Source organism: Arvicola amphibius, chromosome 3, assembly GCF_903992535.2.
Source record: "Arvicola amphibius chromosome 3, mArvAmp1.2, whole genome shotgun sequence".
Classification (NCBI taxonomy): domain Eukaryota; kingdom Metazoa; phylum Chordata; class Mammalia; order Rodentia; family Cricetidae; genus Arvicola; species Arvicola amphibius.
The window spans coordinates 26,858,940-26,871,137 of record NC_052049.1 but is presented as its reverse complement, the minus strand read 5'-3'; the positions used below and the strand labels follow the sequence as shown (position 1 = coordinate 26,871,137).

At 40.6% G+C, this 12,198-nt stretch overlaps 1 protein-coding gene across 1 annotated transcript in view; it reads left to right on the top strand.

The window, feature by feature from the left end:
- Fyb1 (FYN binding protein 1) overlaps positions 1-12,198 on the top strand; it is a 125,185-nt gene that overhangs the window by 76,344 nt on the left and 36,643 nt on the right. Inside the window, exon 3 of the mRNA XM_042054675.1 lies at positions 9,578-9,770. Within this exon, the coding sequence (XP_041910609.1) occupies positions 9,578-9,770 (193 nt within the window). The remainder of the gene's footprint in view (positions 1-9,577; positions 9,771-12,198) is intronic.

Here is a 12,198-nt window from a genome sequence, read left to right as displayed (position 1 = left end):
TTTGCAGCGCAGACACTTCATGGAGCTACTCCTCTCCCGTAGACTTGGACGTTCTCGAGCTGAGCATTGACCGTGGCTACAGAACTGCTGCCCAGACCTCAGTGTGTGTGTTTATCCACCCCCGAGAACCTGTAGGGCAAAGCTGCTGGCTCAAACATTGAGAGTCTCATCCGTGGATATGCAACAGGCCTGAGCTTTGGCCTTTCTCATAAGTTCTCAGTCGTGGATGCTGCCAATTGTGGTCCCAGAATTTGAGATTTGTTATCCTTAGTATGGCAAAATATAATGGGAAAATATTATTTCCAGGTTATTTTTAGTTATTTTGGAAAATATACATTAAATACATCTTTATACTTTAATTTATACTTCTATCATATTAGTGATGCTACTGTTACCTGACTGGGATATCTCTATTCCACAAAAGGAGAAAATGAAGTTAATGCATGTCCCAGTGAGGTCTACAGGTCACTTACACTAGAACTCTCTGACCTAAGCAAGACCTCTGAGCTCTGTCCAAAAGCAATGGAAACCAGAATCCCTCTGCCAGACTGTTAGAATGTGTCCATTAAACGTGCTTCTTATTCATGCCAGGTTAGGAAAACTACTGCCATAGACTTAGCATCAATAACCTGTCAATGCTAACCTCTGGTCTCCATATGCAAGAGCATACATATGCACTCCTGTATTTATGTCTCATGTTTTTACATACACACAGAGAGAGAGAGATACTACAAATAAACAGAAATAATTAAATAAAGAAGAGACTAGCTAAAGGGCTGTGGTAGTAGTCTAGATAAATGACTTTACAACTTGAACCAGAGAAGTAGAGGGGTAGAAGCAGAAAATGATTTTCTTATTTTTTGGATGTACAGAATAAAAGGTGGAAGCTGAGGATAGTAGATCATGCTTGTAATCCTAGCACTCAGTATGTTGAGGAGGGAAGATTGTGAGTTCTAGGCTAGCCTGAGCTATATAGCAAGAACCTGTTTCTAAAACAAAATGAAAGGAGGTGAGGGGCATGAGGGATAGAATATTAATATGAATTATCATCAAATGCTTTTACTTACATGCTAATTTCACCAATTTATAATTATATTTGGACTCCTTGTAGATGACCAACAGTAAATGTGGTGTTCATTTTTTATAATATAATGATAGATTAATTTAACTCTTGCTGTATAGATCAGGCTGGCCCAGGACTCTTGATCTCTCTGCCTCAGTCTACCCAATGCTGGGATTACAGGTGTGAGCCACCATGACCTGCTTAAGGTGACTGTCTGACTGCACCATGGGCAATTAGGGCAGTTTATTTCTGTATGAGTTTTTTATATACCCTCAGAGACTCCCGATTTCCTACATAATTTCCTTATCTCTCTGTGTGTTGTATGTATGGAGAGGTCATGAGAAAGTCTACCTCATCTTGTAAAGCTTTAGCCAGAAATGAGTAAGAGCTTACTTGTGTAATTAAAAATGCTTGTTTGTTTTTATTAAAGAAAAAAGAGACCTGCCCAATGTGGTGCCTCAGGTCACCTGATTTCTCAGCACTGCTCCCCCTCTGCTTTGCACTGCTCCCCCTCTGTACTGCACTGCTCCCCCTCTGCATTGCACGGCTCCCCCTCTGCACTGAACTGTTACCCCCTGCACTGCACTGCTCCCCCTCTGCACTGCACTGTTACCCCTCTGCCCTACACTGCTCCCCATTTTGCAATGCACTGATCTCCCCTCTGCACTGCTCCCCCTTCTGCACTGCACTGCACTGCTTCCCCTTTGCACTGCACTGCTTCCCCTCTGCAGTGCATTTGCTTCCCCCACACTGCACTACTCCCCCTTTTGCACTGCACTGCTCCCCCATCTGCACTGCACTGCTCCCCTTCTAAATTTACATTGTTCTGCCTCTGCACTGCACTGCACTGCTTCCCCTCTACATTGCGCTGTGCCCCCCCATACTGCATTGTTCCCCTGCCCCTGCACTCCTTGGTAGTTTCATCTCCTCTCTTCTGTATCTACCCTGGCATTTTCTTCCCTAGGTCTTGCCTTATCAAGTGGGTCTTTGGGGGTACCTTTTGGCTCAGGGCTCCCCCCCTTTCAACAGAGGTAAACTTCCAAAAAGAGCAGTGATGGCAGAAGTAACAACTGCGTTTCAACTGAGCCCTTTGTCCTTGTCTAGTCTGCCACCATGATTAACTCTTAGTTATACACATTTGTTGTCACTTCATCTAGCTTTCTTTGGAATTGTACCCCAAATATCCACTTCGTTCAGGCCTGAAGGGAGGCTCTACCTCTTAGGAGGTCCTTCTGGTTCTTTTACCAATGCCTATGGCTCTTTGCCTGGTCTGATGATCTACTGTATCCCAGTTAAAGCCCCATAGTTAGAGTAGGAATAGAAAGCCTTCCTGGATAAACCATTAGGCAAATTCCTTTAATTAGCATTTTCTTTGTGGCATTTCCTCTTTCTTTACTTAAAAAAAAATGTATCGCTCAGGAGGCAGAGGCAGGTGAATCTATGAGTTTGGAATCAGTTTGGTATACAGATTGAGTTCCAGGATAGCTAGGGCTACATAGAAAAACCCAACAAGCTCCTTTACCTAATGAGCCATCTTGTCTACCCCACACCTCTTTAGGTAAGCTGAAAATACTGTATACAATTACTTTTATGCTCTGTGAATAAAGTACACATGATAAATTATCCTCATATTCCTTTGCATTTAGGTCCCCTCCCCAATATATCTCATTATGTGCACAAAAATATTCCAAAGTATGAAACAGATTTACCCTAAATATTTATTTCCAATAAGTAATACTCAAGGAGAATAGCCTAAGGTATACTTTTTTGCATAAACAGAATTTCTTGCTTCTCTGCTTAATTCTGTTGTTTTATTTAGTTTGTTAGTTGCAAACCCTCAAAAACTAGAAGATATTATGGGAAGACATTGGCTTACTGCTCACATTTATCCCAGTAGTAGCTTCCCACAGTAACCAGGCATATGTCTCATGAGCTCCACAGGCACACGCCGTCAGCCAATTGATCAGAAGCAAGCTCTGGCACAACTGCCCCAGATGGTCTAGATATCTATTTCTGCCTCGGTTTGCACCATCCTCTGGAATGCTGCACTGCAGCATGGGATTTATTCCTTCTCTGCATGCAGATGCTGCATTTGCAGGTCATTTCAATATACTTCATGAAGTGTTCTCAAAGGATTCTAAGTTTTTATTATTCCCTCGAGAAATGAAATTGTTCATCAGATTTCTAAACTTGAGTGAGTTCTAGAGCAATTTATCTTATACATGTTATAAGTAGTTTTTTAAGACACTGTGTGTGTTGTATGTGAAGTATATGTGCATAAGTGTATGTAAGCTCACATGTTTCTGTACACAGGAAAAGGCCAGATTAAAAAGCATCAGGCATCCTGTGCTCTCCTTCTCTGCCTATTCCTTTGAGATGATGTCTCTCATTGAACCTGGCTGGAGCTGAACTGACAGACAGCAATTCCCAGCATCCTCTCTGCTCCTACAAGTGCACAGAGTCACACTCAATTTTTTATGTGGTTACTGGGGATGTGAATGCAGGTCTTTATGCTTGCACAACAAACACCAAAACACACTGAGATACTGAGCTACTGCTTTCCACCCAAATATGTTCTTAGAGCAGAAAACAATGCTTTGCAATCTGCAGGTATCTAACAAAGAGCTCATCTTACATATGGACTTTCTTTCTTTTTAAAGTATTTAAGTATTTAACATTTTTAACATTAGCTAGTTAATTTTTAACTAATCCCCTTTTAAAGGACAAGATGCAAAAATCAGCAATCTCTTATTAAATTACTGCAAAACTTGAAAATCATGTTATGTATTGAAAATAAAATCACTAGCAAAAAAAAAAACTTTCCTTTATAGTTATATATAATTAAATAGGTAACAAAGTTGTTATTGGGAAAGGAATTTTCTCAGAATTAAATGGGGAAGCTGTCAAGGTGGATCATCAGGAAGAAAACGCTTACCCTCAAGCCTGAAGTCACGAGTTCGGTCCCTGAGACCTACTTACATGGTGGAAGAGAGATCAACCTCCTGCAAACCGTTCTCTGACTTCCTCATGTGTGAGATGCCACATTCACACACGCAAATAAATTTTGAATATTAAAATCAAATTCAAAGCAATAACTGGACGACACTCTGAATGTTAAAGTCACTGATAAGATAAGGAGTTGAAGATGTGACTGCAGAGTTGGTTTCTTTTCAGAATAATTTTGATCCCTCCTTCTTCACCCCTGTTTAATTTGGCCGCGACTGCCTATGTGGCACTCACCTTCCAGCATTACTTTTCTTTCCGTCTTGATGGGCCGTTCTAAGCTGGCAAACATTGTCTTGGCACTTTGCTTTCAAATCAAAAGCTTTCTTACTAATATAGTTCCCATGTTCCGAGTTCACCTAACCTGGTTTGCAAAATTTCCCATCCACTACAGTTTACAAATCCTTTGAAGATAAGAACAGAAGGCGTGAAGTCAAGGAAAGCAAAAATAATGTAAAACCAGACTCCCTAACTCAAAGGTGCGGAGGTTTCAAGGCTGAAGGCTGCTGGGTGTGCTCTGAATGTTTTCAAAGTGCTTTTAGATGCACAGCAGGAGCTACTTACGTTTCTATACTCTGTATAATGTTTTATATTCTATCAAATAAACTCATAAAAGGGAATATGTGCTTTTTGAGCAGCTTATCTCAATAAAATGCTATTTTTCTTTATAAATTAATATATGCTTATAAGAGATGTTCATGCTCACACAGATGGAACATCTTGTAAGCATGGCCAAACTCCTTAGCCTCAAGCACAGAAATGCAAATTCAATGTGTGAGTTTTTATACTGTTAAAGGTTTCTCAAGTGTTTGCCCCATAGGCCAAAGCAGAACCAGGCTTCAGGACAGGCCACAGGTAGCATTACACACCTGTGTGCTGGGCAGGTGTTTATAGTTTTCAAATTCTCATAACACTCTGCCAGTTGAGAATACAAAACCAAATGAAAACCCACAGAAGCAAACTAAGTTGCCCTATGTCTTAGGGCAAAGAAATGCTCATTCTGACAAGGCCAAGTCTCCAGACTCCAACACATATTCTCTCTATGAGATGCACAGATGCTTAGGAAAATTTCTTTTGGCGTGCCTAAAAGTCAAGAACGTGAATGTGGCGTCTGCTTGTTTCTGGACACACGAGGGTGGATTTACAAAGAATTAAACTTTCAATTCCTAGTTACAAAATTCTAAAATTTTCTACCATTAGAGCCAGGAGTAAGCATAATTAATTTGGAAGAAAAGAGTCTGTTTTTCTATTTATATATTTTAATCTTGTCATATAAGATATCCTGCATTACTATCATCTGAGATCACCCTTAAGGGCAGGGCTAGATGACATTGAGCCACCTCGGAATCATGGAAGGCCTTCCCCACTCATTTCCTTTTGACAAAACGGCCCCAGTGTCCCTCCCACCCAGGTGTGCTCCAGCATAGGGAGACGGCCTGTGCAAGGTCTCTTCTGAACTTTGGAAATTAAGAGGATAAAAAAAAAAAAAAAAGTCGGAACAAGGGTAGCTAGCTTCTTAGATGCTTGAAAGCTATTTTCACATTCTAGAATGTTCTGTAGTTACTCTTAATCCTTTTCAGAATAGACACAGTTACACAGTCATTTCTCCTCTACTTTTGCCATTGGTCGCTAGGTTTATCATTAAGATGTCCGTCATCTCCTCACCTCCCCTTGAAGCCTCCAATTCATGACCCGGCTGTGTGCTCCTTCATCTGAGCCAGACGGATGAGAGAGGAATGGGCTGTGAGGGACCTTACTAACACATTTGTTGACTCTCCAGAACACCAACCCCCTTTCAGTTTCATTCCTGTGAAAAGCAGGAGAGCATAGCAGGAAGGGCAGAAACACAACAAGAAAATGACCGTGGTTGGTTTGGCTCCATTGCATTGCTTACCAGCTCTGAACTTGGACAGCTTTCAACACTAAATGGGAACTAAATGATAGCATATATCCCAAGGTTGTTATAAGACAATGTCTAATAGGGTCCCTGGCTCAAACTGAGGAATGAATAATTACTCTGACGTTACCTGCTGGTTTATTTTTATAACTATCTCTCTTTATTTTATTATACTTCAATGTCTATACTCTTCCTAACAGAAGAAAACATTTTTTGAGAATCTCAAATATTAGTCATGTTTTATAAAGCCTCTAAGATTGAGATACCAGAGTTAGCCACATATACTGAAGTTAAGTCTATTTGTTTCTTTGCCCCCATGAAAACAAAGGTGCTTTGCTTTGGCATAGTTTTCATACATGTAAATGAGTTTTTGCGGTATTTGAAAATGACCACAGATTTTGCAAAGCAAACTATTTCACCACTCCTTCCTAGTGCCCTGGAAGATGCTAACGTCTGATGAGGAGTGGGAACAGGCAGAGCCTCCTTGAGTCTTACAGTTCCTTTTTAACAATTGCCCAACGCTCGCCTTCATTTCAAACCCAGTCTGTTTCTCTCTGTCTCTGAGTCCTGCCCTCCTTTGGCCTTGATGGCCTCTCAGACAAGCCCCGTCCTGCTGCCCCACAAGGTGCCATTACCTGAAACTCAACCCCTTCTGCTCCAAATTCAATAGAAAAGCAAGCATGCCCTTCCAAAACGACCTTGGCTGTTATAACCAACAGAGAGCAAGTGGAGGATAGGCAAGCAGAACAGCCGGTGTCTACCAGAGATACTTCTTCAGAGAGGCCCACAAGCCTGGGCACAGGCAGAGAGGCCTAAAGGGTTCTGGGTCTGCCCTCTCTCCGTGCTCCCAATTCAGAAGACTGACATTGCCCAGATCTTGTCTGTAGCACCTCACTTCCAGGTCATAGTTCACTTGCATATGAAAAGGGCTCCTGCTCGATGAAATCTTTCTGTGAAATATAAGTCACAGATGGCTAACAAACATTTTATTCGTTTATTAATATTATTTATTAATTTTATTTTATTATATTTATTAATATTATTTATAAATAATATTAGTCAATATGATTTGTTGGTTTTATTTATTCATATTCACAGCAGCTTTTCTCTTTGACTACAAGTCACTTATTTGTTAAAATAGCAAGACATCTTTTCATCTGCCCAATAATCTAATATTTATGTTCTGGTGAAAGAGCTACTACTAATTAATAATCATAGTCGTGGGCCATATGAAATCATGTCAGTCAACACAAGGCTGCATGGACCACAATGGTTCTATAAGATTATGAGTTAAGAGAAAGTACTTCATTAGGTGTTAATCAGTTTGAGTCAGTCCCTTACATACTTTCAAACTGATAGAAGGCTGTGCTCTTGTCAAAGGTTGTTCAGATATCTTTTGTGGTCAAGGTCGGTTTTAGATATTTTTAAAAAAATATGAACAGACAGAAGCAAGAGTTAAATTAGCAAAATTATATTCTGTCCTGTCCATGTGAGGAACAAAAAGATTACTACTGTTTTAAAGTTTTTAATTTTACTTTTAAGTGTGTGTGTGTGTGTGTGTGTGTGTGTGTGTGTATGTGTGTGTGTGTGTGTGCATATGTGCATGAATGCAAGTGTGAAGTCAGGCAGCAACAGAGTATAGAAGAGTCTGTTAGAATCCCTGGACCTGGAGATGCAGTTAGCTGTGAGTTGCCCTAAGGTGGGTGCTGGGAACTAGACTCAAGTCATCTACAAGAGCAGTACACACTCTTAACCACTGAGCCATTTCTCTAGCTCCAAATATTCCTAATAAAGACATTGTATAAATTGATAAGAACAAGCAAATGTTATGTAAAGCAAAGATAAAGAATTGAATAGATGAAGCATTTTAAAAGAAACATAACTATAAACATGGAAAAATTGCACTAATTGATGTAAAATTAACACATTTTTCAAGATGACATTCTCTTTCCCTCTCAAAAAAAGTCACCGCAAAGCAAGGAAGATAAGAGACATAAACGCTATATTGAATGAAACTAGGTGGAACCAACAACTTAAAGCATAAAATATCAAGCCAGAAAGTAAATGGAGAATTAGGTAATAAAGGTATCTGTGAGAACTTCATTTATTTATGAATGAAGAGAATGCTTTTGGTGGATTAAGAAATAACTATAAATATTTAACTAAGAAAATAACTATAAATATTTGATTAAGTGCTAAAAATTTTTCATTGATGCGATGCTAGACCTAATATGATAGTTGGAGAAGTGGCACACTTAAGCCTAAATTTCATCTATCACCTTCTCAAAATAAAGAGTCAAGAAAATCATGAGTGAAGCCTGGCGCTTTCTGTGGGAAAAAAAAAAAACATGTACTTACATGGTCCAATTCCACTGTACCTAGGTCAGGGCATTACATGTAGGGTTAGAGGGAACACCAGTCACACCCAGTTACCCAGTATTCCCACCTTTCACTGTGCATACCACAATCTATATGACAGTTTATATAGATTAAATATATTTATTATTTATTTCTTCAGAAATTGTTAACTGATGTATCTCTACTGTGTTCCTAGTAAATAGAACAGAACTTGGCATATTGCAGGTGTTCTACAAAGACTTACTAAATGAAAAATAAAACATTGAACATACTCTCCACAGGACACTATTCTAAGTGTTTTACAAACGTTGGGCCATAACATCCACAGATCCCTATAAGGTGGCACCATCGTTACACTTTATAAATGTAACCAGGAAATAATTGATTTAGCCCCATGCACTTCAGTGCCATGCTCTTCCCCACAGAACATTCTCTTAAAATATCCGCATCATCTTGCTGGCAAAGAGAAATCACAGGATGAGTGTGATGTTGCCGAATTTTAAAGCAGCAGAGAGCTGGGTGTGTTAGCGCGTGCCTTTAATTCTAGCACTTGGGCAGCTGGGAATCAGAGACAAGTGAATCTCCGTGAGTCCCAGGCCAGCCTAGTTGACACAATGAGATCCTGTCTCAAAAATCAAAATAAAATAAAAGGCAACAGGGTCATAGAAAAAAAACTGAGCAGAGACAATATACTGGAACTGAGAGGTGTCATACATTTGCATCAAAATGCTCAGAAATACACACAATTTAGTACACATTGCTAGGTGGTGGGAAAATGGGAAATTCATACTTTAATGTTCTTAATACCATTTTATGGTTTTAACAATGTGTATGATTTACTTGTGGGATGATTTAAAAGGCTTCTGTGTTTAAAAACCATAGCCCAAACAAAATATAATTTGTTAAAAGCTCAAAGAGCTTGTCAAAAACAAGTGTGTTGCCTGTGAGAATAGATATGAATACTAGGTCTCTTTGGTCTAAAATACAAATCCAATGAAAATAATAAAGTGTATTTCTAAATTCATAAAGAATGTGTACAAAGTTGATGTACAATTGTTCACAAAGCCAAGAGTGTTAAAACTAAAGTTTATAAAAAGCTCAGAAAAGGTAATATACATAAAATATTGGATACTTTAAAGCATTCACTTAACAAGGGCTGTATGTCTAATGTTCTACCCGATTATGCCTGCATATTTGGAATGGCAAGTTCTTATATTTTGACGATTTGTCTTAATTTACCATCCTTTGCTTCTTAGGTACCAGCAAAAGCCAGACACCTTACTCAACAACTTCCCTGCCACCACCTCCAGCATCCCATCCAGGCAGCCAGCCACCACCGCCAATGTCCCATCCAGCCGTCCAGCCACCACTGCCAGCGTCTCACCCAACACAGCCACCCCCAGTCCCAAGCCTACCCCCCAGAAACATTAAGCCTCCCCTTGACCTGAAGTAAGTAAAGGATCATCTTACAATTTCATCACCAATATCTCGTCAGGGATTTCCAAATGATTCATGACTGGGTGCTAAGAGTTCTGTGGTACATTAGTGGGCGGTTGGCAGGGAGAAGGGCAGGCTCTTTTAAAAGTTCGAAATCTCTCAACCGTGGGCTTTTGTAAAAATCAAAATTAAGTTGCATGCTTTCTTACTTCAAGAGCGAAGAACCAGGGTACCGTCACAATCTGAACAAAGCAAACCAAACTCCGACAGTAAATAAGTCAGTGTCCAGTTGTCTGTGATCCACTCATGATCTCTGGGCCAAGGGGCTTGGGTCACTTCTCCAGCTCTGCCCTCCGCAGAACACACAGCTTGTCTTCTAGGCTCCAGCTGCCTCTACTGCTGCTGCTAGCCTTGGGAGTCATCTCCTGACACTGGCATCTCCATAACCGCTAGCGTCCCTTGCTGCAAATGGCCTAGCAGTGGCCTTTCCTGAGCTGGCTTTCAGGGACTCCATCCCTGACATGTATTGCCAGGCATCAGTTAATCTCTGTGACCCCTTCACACCTCCAAAAATGGGCACCATCTGCGTGGCTCTTACACTATCAAGTTCAGCCACCAACACAAGACACAACCTTGGCCACATCTGGAGCACAGCTTCTGTGTGCCACCTCTCAGGAAACACTTTCCAGAAACCTCAGCAGTGCTGGTCTCTTCTCAATCACTGCAAATTTCTTAGCTGCAGCTGACCAGCGTCGAGTATCCCAGCAAAGTAGAGGTTTCACTTTGGTAGTTCTGGGGTCTTATTAATCACAGGAGATTCTTCAGCTCCAGCCAACCAGAACTACAGATTCCTTGCACAAAAAGTCCAGTAGAGTTTTTGCTTTCCTCTGAAACCTCACAAGCCAGGCCTCCATCTTCCGCACTGCTCTCCACGTTCTTTCCTTCCAAGATCCTACAAAACACTCAATGATTCCCCTAGCCCAAAGTTGCAGGGTCCTTCACAATTCCCTTCAAAACAACATGCCCAGCTCCATCACAGCCATATTCCGCTATCCTGCTACCGAACTGTTCTTAGGGTTACTATTGTTGTGATGAAACACCATGTCCAAAAGCAACTTGGAGGAGAGAGGGTTTATTTCCCTCAGAGTTCCACATGACAGTTCATCATCCAACGCAGTGAGAACTCAGGCAAGGCAGGAACCGGGAGGCAGGAGCTGATGCAGAGGCCATGGAGGGCAAGCTTACTGGCTGGCTCCTCATGGCTTTTTCGGTCAGCCCTCTTATAGGACCCAGGACCATCAGCCCAGGGATGGTACCACCTATATCAGATCCTCCCTCATTGATCGCTAATTAAGAAAATACCTGCAGCTGGATCTTACGGAGGCATTTCCCAATTAACCTCCCTCTTCTTTAATGATTCTAGCTTGTGCCAAGCTGACATACAACTAGTCAGTACAGTGATAGTCTTCTATAAGAGTGTAGTTTAATTTCACCTTAGTCCCCTCCCACATACACCATAGGGTTGGTCCTTTGTCCATGATCCACATAGTAGAATTTGTTAATTACAAAATCATGTTGAGATCTTCCTTAAGTGCTTGAAGATTCAATATGTTGAAAACCCACTTAATATGAGTACCCCTGACTATTTTTCACTTCATAATGCTTCCAGAGGAGTTTAGAGTCAGTAACTAAGGATGTGTGAGCAGCGTGGTGAGCCTTGTCTTCTTCATAGGCTGCTCTGGGTGTCCAGATACTATTACAGTCTTACGGGCATTTGAGTCTGTAGATGTTTGCTTGAAGACTCTCTACCCTGGGAGATTCTGCTACCAAATCAAAGTGTAAGACATCTGCTTACTATCATAGTAAGGCTAAATAAATATTAGACTAATTAAAATAACTAATATATGTTCTCTTAAATACTTAATTTTCGTATAACTTCTTTCTTTCTACACATATAATATCATATTTCTTATTCCTAATTTTTTTTTACCCTCTGGTAAATTTAACCCATTGAGTTTGATCTCAGAATTTCATGTATTTATTTTTATTGTACTTTTTACTTTTTGTTTCGTTTTGTCTCTACAAACCCTCACTGTACATCCCTGGCTGACCTAGAACTCACTACATAGCCCAGGGTGGCTTTGATCTTATGAAGGTACTGCTGCCTCTGCCTCTCAAGTACTGAGACAGTAGTCCTGTGTCTCCACACTGAATCCACGAACCTAACACTTTTCAGATTTACTATATAGCTAGCTCTGTCCTAGACACCAGGTTCAGCGAAGCCTCTGAGTGTAGCATAGTTTTAGTATGAAATCTTCACAAATGGCTCAAACCTGACTTCTGAAAATTGGAAAGGCTTGGAGCCCAGTCATCATTTCATTCAGGATGTTAAGGAAAGGAAAGGTATTTGACACTCTGTCTACTGCTTCAGGGCCTCCAG